The sequence below is a fragment of the Sminthopsis crassicaudata genome, chromosome 4 (assembly GCF_048593235.1).
Source record: "Sminthopsis crassicaudata isolate SCR6 chromosome 4, ASM4859323v1, whole genome shotgun sequence".
NCBI classification, from domain to species: Eukaryota; Metazoa; Chordata; class Mammalia; order Dasyuromorphia; family Dasyuridae; genus Sminthopsis; species Sminthopsis crassicaudata.
Genome location: NC_133620.1, coordinates 195788372 through 195800655, shown reverse-complemented (window position 1 = coordinate 195800655; position 12284 = coordinate 195788372). Strand labels below are relative to the sequence as shown.

Below are 12284 nucleotides of genomic sequence, written 5' to 3'. Positions count from 1 at the left end.
CTAGGATATTAAATATCCTCTCCCCAATCATAGCCTTTCTAAATATTACCAAAAAAATCTAGCAGAAAAATATAGACAAGGAAATTCTATTCAAAATCATTATGAAATATATTGACTGTCTGGGAGTCCAGTTACCAGTATACATCCAGGAATTATATTAATATGACATACTCTTTTCAGGAATAAAAGACTTAAATAATTGAAAAGATTTTTAAAGTATATTTTAATACAATAGTACAACATTGCCCTGCAAATGATCTTTTTGGAACTTCATCCTGCTTTCCTGCTATTAATATTCTTAGAATGTTTCATTGACATTCTTTTCTTCAAATTACTGTCCTCTTTACTTCTCTTCTTCCCAGAACACACAAATTGCCTTCTTTTTCTACCATAAAAATTTCTCATAACAAGTATAGTGAAACAAGGAAAATTCACACATTGTATCTGAAAAGATTGATCTCATTCTGCATCTAAAATCTACTACTGCTCTGCCAGGAGGTGGGATGAATGTTCCATCTTCAATCTCTGGAATCGTGACTAATTACCACATTGACCTCTTTAGTCTTGCAAAGCTATTTTTTCTTTACAATATTGTAGCTATTATATAAATTGTTTTCTTAGGTCTTCTCTTCACTCTGCATCAGTTCATATAAACCTTTTATAGGTCTTCTTGCATCTGTCTAATTATTTCTTATGATGCAAGAATATTCTATTAAAATCACATACCATAATTTGTTTATCCATTCCACAATTAATGGGCATCCATTTTATTTCTAGTTATATGCTACCACAAAAATGCTACTAGAAATATTTTTGTACTTGATCTTCTCCTTCCCTTTAATTTCCTCAAGGTATATGTCTAGTAGTGGTATCATGGGTCAGAAGGTATAACACAATTTAGTGACTTTTGGTATGGGTTTGTATTGCTTTTTGGAATAGTTAGACTGATTGACAGTTTCATTTACAGTGCATTAGTGGGCCTTCTTTCCCAAAGTCCCATCAACATTTTCATTTTCCTTTTTTTTTTTTTTTTTTTTTTTTTTGGGGTCATCTGTACCAATCTGATAGTTGTCAACTGGAATTTGCATTTTAATTTCCATTTATCTTTATTTTTAGTTATTGGAAGTATTTTTTTTTCATATCTGCTGATGGATTACCATCTGTTTCTATTCTTCAGCCATTTATCTTTTGGGGAGTGGCTTTTGTTCTTACACATTTGCATCCATTGACTATGTATTATGGATATTTTCCTTATTCAGAGAAATTCATTTTAAAGATTTTTACCATTTCACTGTTTCCCTTCAAATGTAACTGCATTTATTATGCAAAAATTTTTGAATTTTTTTTGTAATGCAAATATTCTATTTATATTTTACGATTATCTTTATCACCTGTTTGATTAAGCACTCTCACTTTATCAAGTTTTGTGAAAAGTTTCTATTACTCTTTTCTAATGGGTTTATAATATGATCTGTATGAAGGTTATATATTCACTTTTGAATTCTTTATAGGTTGCCAGGTGGCACAGTGGCTAAAGCTCTGGGTCTGGAGTCAGAGAGACCTATTTGAATTCTCTTAGGCACTTAGGGATCTATCACTTAATCTCTATCTACCTAAGTTTTCTCACTTGTAAAATGGGCATGATAATAGAATATACCTGCCAAGGTTATTGTGAGGATTAAATGAAATAATAATTGTAAAATGCTTTGCAAATCTATAAATGCTAGCTATTAATATTATTAATATATGGTTTATTTTGTTAGATACTGTTCTAAACCTAATTTTTCTAAGTACTTGCCAATTTTCTGATTTATTATAGAATCATTTCCTCTTTCTTAAAGTACTTACTTTCTTAGTAAGTTCTTAGGTTTATTGAACAATGTGCTACTATGTTTGAATGTTTTTATGTTTTTTGTATTTATCTGATCAGTTGATCAAGCTTCATATTTCTGTAGTTAGTACCAAATCATTTTGCCCATTATAGATTCATAGACTAGTATGAAATCTAATAATCCTGACCCTTCCTTTTGTTTCCAATTTAAATTATTTTTCATTTCTTTTTCTTAGCCTTTTGTTCTGTCATATATTTTTGTAATTTTGTCTAATTCTGTCAAGAAATCCTTAGTAGTAAAGGACAGGTGATGCAGTGGATAGAGTACCAGCCCTGAAGTCAGGAGGAGCTGAGCTCAAATCTGAACTCAGACACTTAATAACTTCCTAACTGTGTGACCCTGGGCAAGACACTTAGCCCCAATTGCCTCAGGAGAAAAAAAAAAAAAGCAACTGGCAAAGAAATCCTTGGTGGTTTGATATGACACTAATCTGAAAATTGCTTTAGGTAATTTTGTTATAATAAGGCCCAATCATGAACAACTAATATGTAATTATTTGGTTTTTTATTTATGAAAAATGTTTTATAGTTATATTTATATAATATCTGTATGTATTGATTAATAGACTCCCAGATTGTTTCAAAATGTAATGGGAACTTTAAATGGCAAGGAATAGGGGAGGGAATAACTACTATATATAGCATTAAAAAACAACAACAGTATGGAATTTACTTTTGACTTTTTGATGAATTTTATTGGTAATGTCCATAAAGGCTAATAACTTTTGTACATTTGCTATCCTGCTATTTTACCAAAGCATTAATTATTTAATTATTAGTTTAATCTCTCAAGTTTTTTTTTTTTAAGTAAACTATTATGATCTCCAAAAAGTGATCTTCATTTTCTCTTTACCTATACTTATTCTCTCAGTGATTTTTTTGTGTGTTACTGATATAGCTAATATTGTAGAATTCTACTGAATAATAGTGATGATTAACATTTTTGTTTTAGCCCAATCTTTCTTCTTTACAGATGTTACTTTTTGTTTTAGATAGATATTAGGAGGAAATATTAAGGAAAAGACTAAATTATTCCTCTGTTATTTAATATTTTATTATAAATGGGTGACGTATTTTGTCAGCTTTTTTTACATCTGTTGGTATAATTGTGTGACTTTTTAAAAAAAATTGCTAATATAGACTAAATAGAGAGAGAGAGAATATAGCAGGCACTCCTGCCGTCTCCTGGACAAGGTGTAAATTTGCTAGATATAATGTGAATTCTTCTTCTCTTTTGTGCTTTTTTTTTTTTTTTTTTTTTTTTTATCAATGAGGCCTTTGTTCTGGAAGTGATCAAATTGTATAGCATCCTTGGGGATCCAAGGATGACACATGAGAAGTGGTAGAATTCACACATGACCTTCCTGGAACTTGGAATTGACCTTTAAAAAAGAGGACATGCTAGAAGGATGTTGATCCAGATATAAGGAGATGGAGAACCCAAAATATCAAAGGAAAGGCCTTGGGAGGGAGTGTACCAGACAAGTAAGGACAATACAAAAATAGGCATAAAAAAAGGAAAAATACAGACACATAGAGGAAAAATTGGTTGTCTACTGTTCTGGAGACAACTCTGTAAATCTGTAACTTTATAAGAAACCCTACATACTCATCTCCAGTAACTCATATTTCTTAGAGATATGTACCATATCTGCCATATGTACATCTAGGAATATAGACTCTGAAAGAAAGGCAGAGTCTGGGTCAGAATTTAGAAGCCTACAGGGAAGAGATTGCTCCACACCCTTCAAAAACATAACTAAGCTATTTTAATGTCTTTCTAGTGGGTCAAACAAAACTTGTTATATTTTCTTTGTCTTATTAGTCTTAATGCTTACAGGGAGGTGGAGGGCCCTTTTTAGGGAAAATAAAATGAGCCAATTCTCTGTTCTTAAGGGAAACCCATATACGAGGATATGAACCAAAGATATCTGCAAAACTTTAACATTACAGGATAATAAATTTAAAGTTGGAAAGGACCTTTGCTGTCCTTACATTTAGCTCCCTTGTTTTTAGTTGAGTAAATTGAGACCCAGAGGGATTGAGTATCTTTCTTAAAGGTCATGTGACTAGTAAATGGCAGAGTTGTGATTTGAATAACACATCTTCTGACCATAAATTCAAATGTCTTTCTACCTCACTGTGTCACTTCTGCACCCAATATTCTGTTCAGGTGTGCAGGAGAAACTGCAAATATGTGCTGACTAGGGGACCATATATTGTGAGTCTATGACATTGTGCTTTTATACTGTATGTATATTTGATAAGCTTAAGCAATGGATAGAGTAAAGAGGACATGAATTCAGATCCAGCCTCAGACACTGATAGCTATGTGTGATCATGGGCAAGTCCCTTAACCTGTTTGCCTTAGCTTCCTGAATTATAAAATTAGTATAATAATAATAATACCTTCCTCCTAGGATTAATGTAGGATCAAATGAGATGATATTTCTAAAGCACTTAGCACAGTGCCTGAAAGGAATGGCCAAAAAAAAAAGAATCTTGATGTAACATTTTAAAAAATCATGAGAGAAAAAAAGGTCTAGATCTCTTAGAGAACCAAGAGCAAAACTAATAAATAAATAAATAAAAATAAAACCTCCAGAAATATTTTAGCAAAAACCTAGAGCTTCCAGGTCAAAATAAGAATACTGCAAACATCCAAAGTGAAAAAATTTGAGGACCAGAAAGCTACAGTCAAGATCACATATAATTTAGCAGCCACCATGCCAAAGGAACAGTGAGCTTGGAATACCATATTCCACAAGGCAAAAGGTACAGGTTTACATTCAAGAAAAATTAACCTAGCAACAGTAAGTATAATTCTAAAGGGGAAGAATTGGCTCTTTAATGAGATAAAGGACATTTCCAAGTATTCTTGATGAAAAGCTTGGAGCTAAAGAGAAAGTGAAATACAAGAATAGGAGTCGAGTAAAAATAAACATGAGCAAGTAGTCATAAGGAACCAAACAAATTGAACTGTCTATATTCTAATATGAGATGATATGTCTATCCTCTTAGAATTTATCATCATCTAAAAGGAGATTAGAATTAGATTAGAATTCAAGAGAATATTGTACACAGCAACAAGAAGATTATGTGATGATCAACTGTGATGGATTTGGCTTTTTTCAATAATGTGGTGATTCAAGACAGTTCCAATAGACTTGTGATGAAGAGAGCCATCTATACATGGAGAGAGAGGATTTTGGGAACTGAATGTGGATCACAACATTGTATTTTCACCTCTTTTTTATGTTGTTGTTTGCTTGCTTGTTTTTTTCTTTCTCATTTTTTTCCCTTTTTGATCTGATATTTTTTGTGCAGCATGATAAATGTGGAAATCTGTTTAGAAGAATTGCACATGTTTAACTTATTGTATTACTTGCTATTTAGGGGAAGGGGCGGAGGAAAAGGAGGGAGAAAAATTTGGAACACAAGATTTTGCAAGAGTGAATGTTGAAAACTATCTTTGCATGTATTTTGAAAATAAAAAGCTATTATCACAATAAAAAAATTATCATCATTAAGGATTATGGAGGGAATGTAATTAGAGAGGCTAGGAATAGTTCTTTTATGTTTGATCTTAAAATAAAAATAAAAAAATAAGGAAAAGCTAGGAAAATTATCTCACATAATTATGTGGTAAGCAAATAGAAGTCTCTACAAACAGGGAGGGAAAGAGTAAGGTCGGGAGACCTGGGGATATTTAACTCTCACTTTCAGCTGAGCTGATCAGAAGAATATACACAATTGGTGAAAGAAAAGCATTTCACTCAGTTGGGAAACAGAAAAGAAAGAAAGAAGGAGCAGGGAGCATAAAAGACAAAGTAGATTAAGGGAGAGATTAGTTCTAAGTGAAACAAACTCTTAAGGAGTATAGCTTTCAAAGAGGAACATTCAAGAAAAAAAAGCAAGGATAATGCTTGGGCTCTGGATAATGGGAAAAAAAAAAGAGGGACAGGAAACCAGAAGTGATTATTACACCAAATCTAGAGCACCGCTGCTGAGTTCACTGGTTCCTCTTACCACACTCTTCCTTATAAAACTTGAGATGGAAATTATAGATTGAGAATTTAATGAAAGGAAATACAGGATTGGTAATCATAACTATGAATATGGATAGAATGAACTCACCCATAAAATGAAAAAGGATAGCAGAAGGGATTAGAAAACAGAATCCAATAATATATTATTTACAAGAAATGAACTTCATATGGAAATATGTACATAGAGTTAAAATAAGGGGCTGAATTAGACTTTTATGCATAGCTGAAGCAAAAGAGGCAGAGATAGCAATCATCTCAGACAATGACGCAAAAAAGAGATAAACAGGGAAAAACTACCTTTTGCTGAAAAATTCCATAAACAATGAATAAAATTTAAAACGAAACCTAATTGCACAGAATCTACATTAAAGGAAATTTTAAATGAATTACAGGGAGAAATAGACCATAAAAACTGTAATAGTGGAGGAGAGGTCTTAGTTTCCTCCTTCAGACTTAGAAAAATGAAGGACACAAATAGTATTTTAGCAAAATTAGATAGGCATCTGGTGATTATTGAAGGAGAAAAGAAAGGAGTGTGTGTGTGTGTGTGTTTGTGTGTGTGTGTGTGTGTGTGTGTGTGTGTATATAGAGAGAGGGGGGGGAGAAGAAAAAATATATATATACACACACACACACATATATATATTTAAGTATACATGGAACCTTTGGAAAAATTGATCATGTATCAAGCCATAAATAGGCAGAAATGATAATAATTATAAAAGCAGAAAAGCAGAACCATTAAACACATTTTTATGAACTACAGTGCAACAAAAATTTAGTAAAGAACCACTGAAGAAACCACTGAAAATTAATTGGGAACTAAAGAATTTAATTCTAAAGAATTTGTGTTGGGTAGCTAGGTAGTGCCTAAAGTTGGGAGGACCTGAGTTCAAGTCTGACCTTAGTCACTTAACGTGTCCTGGCTGGGTGATCCTGGGCAAGTCATTTAACCCCAGTTGCCTTAGGAAGGAAGGAAAGAAAGAGAGAAAAAGTGTGTGTCAAAGTACAGATCTTAGAAACAATAGATAATTTCATTTAAAGATAATGACAGTGAGAGAAGTTGGAAACATTTTGGGGATGCAGCCAAAAGAAAATTTATATCTTTAAACATTTTCATCAATAAAAGAACGAGAATTCTGATGGAAGTGGATATCTTCAACATAAAGAAGATCCAACTCACTTCCAGTTGATCAATGATGGACAGAAACAACTACACCCAGAGAAGGAACACTGGGAAGTGAATGTAAATTATTAGCACTACTGTCTATCTACCCAGGTTACTTATACCTTCGGAAGCTAATAATTAATGTGCAACTAGAAAATGGTATTTACACACATATATTGTATCTAGGTTATGTTGTAACACATGTAAAATGTATGGGATTGCCTGTCATCAAGGGGAGGGAGTAAAGGGAGGAAGGGGATAATTTGGAAAAATGAATACAAGGGATACTATTATAAAAAAAAATACTCATGCATATATACTGTGAAAAAAAATTATAAATTAAAAAAATAAAAGAACGAGAAAGCAGATCAATAAATTGAGCATGCTACATTAAAAAATCTGGGAAATGAACAAATTATTCCCCATCATTAAACATCAAAAAACACCTAGTAAAGGAGAGATTAACGAAACTGAAAACAAAAATCCCATTGACTTAGTAAAACTAGAAGTGCTTTTTGAAAGGGAGGTGAGAAATGAAATAGATAAATCATTAACTAGATTTTCAGAAAAAATGTAAAACAAATTGCCATTAAATTTAAAAAGTAAAGAAAGCTGAATCCACAGCCAGGGAAGAAATAAAAGAAAGTCCAGTTATATTTCAATAATTTAAATGAAATGGCCAAATATTTACACATGTGTAAAATGCCTAGATTAATAGAACAGGAAATAGACACTTACATAATTACATCTTAGAAAAAGAAATTGAATGAACTTCCAGAGGGGAAAAAAATCTAGGATCAGATGGATTTATAAAATATTTAAAGCACAATTGATTCAAATTGTATATAAAAAGTTTGGGGAAAAAAAATAGAAGAGTAGGAGTCTTATCAAATATTTTCTTATATAAATCTATGACCTGGTTGAATTTATACCAAGAAAATGAGGGTGGGTAACTATTAGAAAAACTTTAAATATAGTAGATCAACAAAAATAATATTTTTAAATCATAGAAATTAAGTCATGAGAAATCTTTTGATAAGATATAATACTCCTTCCTGTTTAAAAAGAAAAAACTCAAGAGAAAGCATAGGAAATAAATGGTTCTTTTTAAAAATCTATTAAGTATGATGAGCAGTAACCATCTATAACCAAAGGCCATTGAGTCTCACAGGTTCAGTATTACCTATGTTTCTAAATAATATTAATCATCTTTTTTCCCCCCCATGTATCTGAGGCCAAATTTGAACTCAGATCAACTTCAGGGCTGGTGTTCTATCCGCTGCACCACCTAGCTGCCCTTAAAACATTAATCATCTTATGTCACGATTCAATTGCTAACATTTCTTGTACTTTAGGAAATGTGTTGAAAGTAGACACCTTTGTTTTCTAACTTTTTTCTTAAGTTGAGATGTGTCTAATGTCTTTTCACTGTATTTAGAATTAAGTCTTGGTTTCAAGAAGAAACTTTTTATTGAGTTGAGAAGGCATTCTTTTATGAGCCTTGGTTTCCTATTTTTTTAATTATCCTCTTTTTATTAAGAACTTGTTGAACATTAATAAAAATAAGCATTTATGTTAACAAAGAACAGAAAAGAGAATTGTTTATCATACCATGAATCTCTTATTATATATAGCTAGTGGTGTTTTTTTTTTTTTAAAGTAAACGTTAAATTTTATACAGTAATTCCAAAGTTTTTATCCCCTGAACTCTTCTGTGAATATTTTAAACATTCCATTGGCTTGCCAACTCCCCTTCTCCTTCCAACACTACCTTCAAAAAAGGTCTTTCTTTATAGCAAATAAATATAGTCAAGCCACTCATCCATTTATTCATCATGTCTTGAAAGAGATGCTTCATTTTGTACCTCTAGTCTATCACCCTTTTGTCAAGAGGTTTGGTCTGTGATTCATCTTTGGTCTTCTAGAGCAGTGGTCCTCAAACTTTTTAAACAGGGGGCCAGTTCACTGCCCCTCAGACTGTTGGAGGGCCAGACTAGAGTAAAAACAAAAACTCACACTCTGTCTCCGCCCCTCAGCCCATTTGCCATAACCTGGCGGGCCCATAAACGTCCTCAGTGGGCTGCATCTGGCCCGTGGGCCATAGTTTAAGAATGCCTGCTCTAGAGTAATGGTCCTTTCATTGATCAGAGTTCTTAAGTCTTTCAAATTTTTTTTCCATTTTGATTTTATAGTCATTGTTTTATGTTGTTCTTCTGGTTTTATTCACTTCTCTCTCCAATTCAGTTTGTCCCAGGTTTCTTTGAATCCATCTCTTTCATCATTTCTTATAGCGTAATAATATGCTATTCCATTCACCATTCCTCATCTTTGGGTTTTTTTAAATTAATGAATGGAAGTTGGATTTTATGAAGACATTTTCTGCATTTATTGCTATCGCTACTCATGTTTTTAAAAAGTGAGCCCTTTTCAATTAGTCTTCTAACCATGAAGAATATGGGGAAGATGGGAAAAGGTAATTAGTTCTGTTCATTCAGCTTAGTTCAGACATAACATACTTATGATTATTAAGGCTGTAGTAGTTATAACTTATGTCTAATAGTTTTTCCCCCTGGATTTTTTTTTTTTGACATTTCAGAGGTTCAGAGGAGCTTAGAAGAAATTGAAACAGAACCAGAAACAGAAGAAGAAGAAGCCTTTTGGAGTGCAAAGATCTTACCAGTCTTACATGACTTAGAGAAGGGTAGGAAACATTTAAAATTTTTTTGTTATATACTATATTTGTTAAAGGGATCTCAGAGGACAGTTAGGTGGCACAGTGGATAGAGCACCAGCCTTGAATTCAGGAGGACACGAGTTCAAATCTGGTCTCAGACATTTAATACTTCCTAGCTGTGTGACCCTGGGCAAATCACTTAACCCCACCCTCAAAAAAAAAAGGGGGGGGGATCTCAGAAAAGAAAATAGTTTATGCCCTCCCCATTGTCATTATATTTTTAATACACTATACCCATCAATCTATTCTTGTGCCTAAGTTCAATACCTCACCATAATATAGAGGTGACCCCTCATTCTCAGAAGTCTACAAAATGCAGATTCTCAAAGATTCAACCAAACTGGAAGTATGGAACAGTTGATAAACTTCATATTTTTCCCCCTAAGAACCAGTTCTGAGAGGCCTAATGTTAGATTAGTAAATTAAGTTCACATTGATGGAATTTTTGGCCAGTGAGCGGCTATTGGGAGCCTTCTGCCATGTTATAGAGTGGTGAGGAAAATGTTAGTGGAAAGAAATTGCCTCCATGAGCAAAATCAGAGATTGTGTGAAATATATACTCATCAGAAACTTCATTGGACATGTACAAACACATATAGGGACTTACTTCATTTTAATTGATATCTTTGTTCCTGTAAATTGCATATAAATTAAATTCTTGGTAAATAAAAGCTTACTTTAATTATATAAAAGGGGTTTACCATTTAAAAGATTCCTAGAGTGAATCATTCTATTCTATTCTGAATAATAATCCTTTAATTTGTTGGTTTTGTAAATTAAGTATTTCTTATTGTAAATTTTCATAGAGTTGGCCAGACTCTGATGCCTCACACTGCCATATTCCAAATCATAAAAGGACATTTAGATGTATTTAGCTCTTTGCTCTTTGGATTTGTTTTAATTTTTTAAATATCATGTCAGATAAATAAAGGATTTTAAATGATTTTTAAAACAAATACATATTGAGTGGGTTTTTTAACAGCTGCACATTTCAGGCTTTGTCATAACTGAAGATGATTTGTTAAAATGTGACTTTTCCCCAGTGTTACAAAGCTGTAAAATGAGCTATACAACTTATTAAAAAGTGACTATTGATTTCCATCTACCTTGCTCTTCAGAGAATATCAGGTAATGAATTTTGTGGAAAGCTTGAGTATATATATAGCTCATATAGAAAGGTTTTGTTTTTATTTTTAACCAGATTATTGTTCTTTATCAAATGCTTAACTAATTTCTCAGTAGATACTCATTTGAAAATAGTGTAGCCTTCAGTGAGAAGAGATAAGGATTTGTTTTTTGCTTATATTAAAATGACTCATTTGCTTGGAGTAATTCTTTAATATTTTTGTGATAGGTCTCCTTTTATTCAGTAAAAAACATTTTGTGTTAAAGAAGAGAAGCAAACAATTAAAATATTTATAGTTAAGGATTCTTATTCATTGTTACTTTTTAGACTACAGTGGTTTAGGAATTTCAAAGTAAATAACATGAAAATTATTCAGGGTATCATATACATGTATATGTGCCTGTACATGTGTATATATACATATATGTATGGTGCTGAGCTACCCTGATATATGATGGAGGGTCATCCTGAACAAGGAGAAATGATAAGAACCTATTTGTAACCTATGCCAGGCAGGATCAGTTGACCCCCTTCTTCCTTCTGCTTTGGCAAGAAGTTCATTATATCCAAAGCACATATTTGTTCCTCTATTGACTAAGACAAGGTTTCTTGGTACTGTGATGAGTAAGATCAAGGTGTATTCTTTGGCCTGGACTTCCCTTCCATTCCTCATCCCCAGGCCCTGAAGGAGTATCATTTTGGACTTTGTTTCTTGTTGAGTTAAAACATGCCTATGTTAAAGAGATGGGTTTTTTTTTTTGTTTTTTTTTTTTTGGTTGTTGTTGTTGTTTTAGCATCACTGGCCCATTTGCCTTTTTTTGAAATCCTCTTGAATCTGAGACAGAGAGGAATTAACAGTTCTTTGTCTCTAAAGGGCATAATCCAAGAAGAGGAAAACTTAAAAATTTAACAAGAGAAATTGAGATTTTTACATAAGGAAAAATCTTCTGACAAGCAGGAGGTATTAAACATTAGAACAAGATGCCAATGGAGAATGTTGTATCTATACACATAAATTCCTTGAGTGGCTACTACTTGAAAATGGGAAATGGGTTAGATGATATCTTTAGATTCCTATTACCTCTTGTGATAAAAGAAGAGCAACCCTTGGAGGTGAGATGCATGTTTCCTGATAGTTAAGGATTTGCTTTTTATTATGGTTTAAAAAATTGACTCTAAAGACATACTTTTTTCTGGTAGGCAAAATGATGATCCCTTGAAGGCAGCAAATCAGAAAAGCAAAGTATATTTAAAATAATCTGGGGAAAAAACCTACTGAAGACAACCCAATGTAGACCTGAAATGTAGGGTTTCAG

The 12284-nt window shown here is 32.6% G+C and overlaps 1 protein-coding gene across 1 annotated transcript in view; it reads left to right on the top strand.

Annotated features, from left to right (window-relative positions):
- ARMC2 (armadillo repeat containing 2) overlaps positions 1 to 12284 on the top strand; it is a 159024-nt gene that overhangs the window by 55087 nt on the left and 91653 nt on the right. The window contains exon 7 of the mRNA XM_074310139.1: positions 9705 to 9809. Within this exon, the coding sequence (XP_074166240.1) occupies positions 9705 to 9809 (105 nt within the window). The remainder of the gene's footprint in view (positions 1 to 9704; positions 9810 to 12284) is intronic.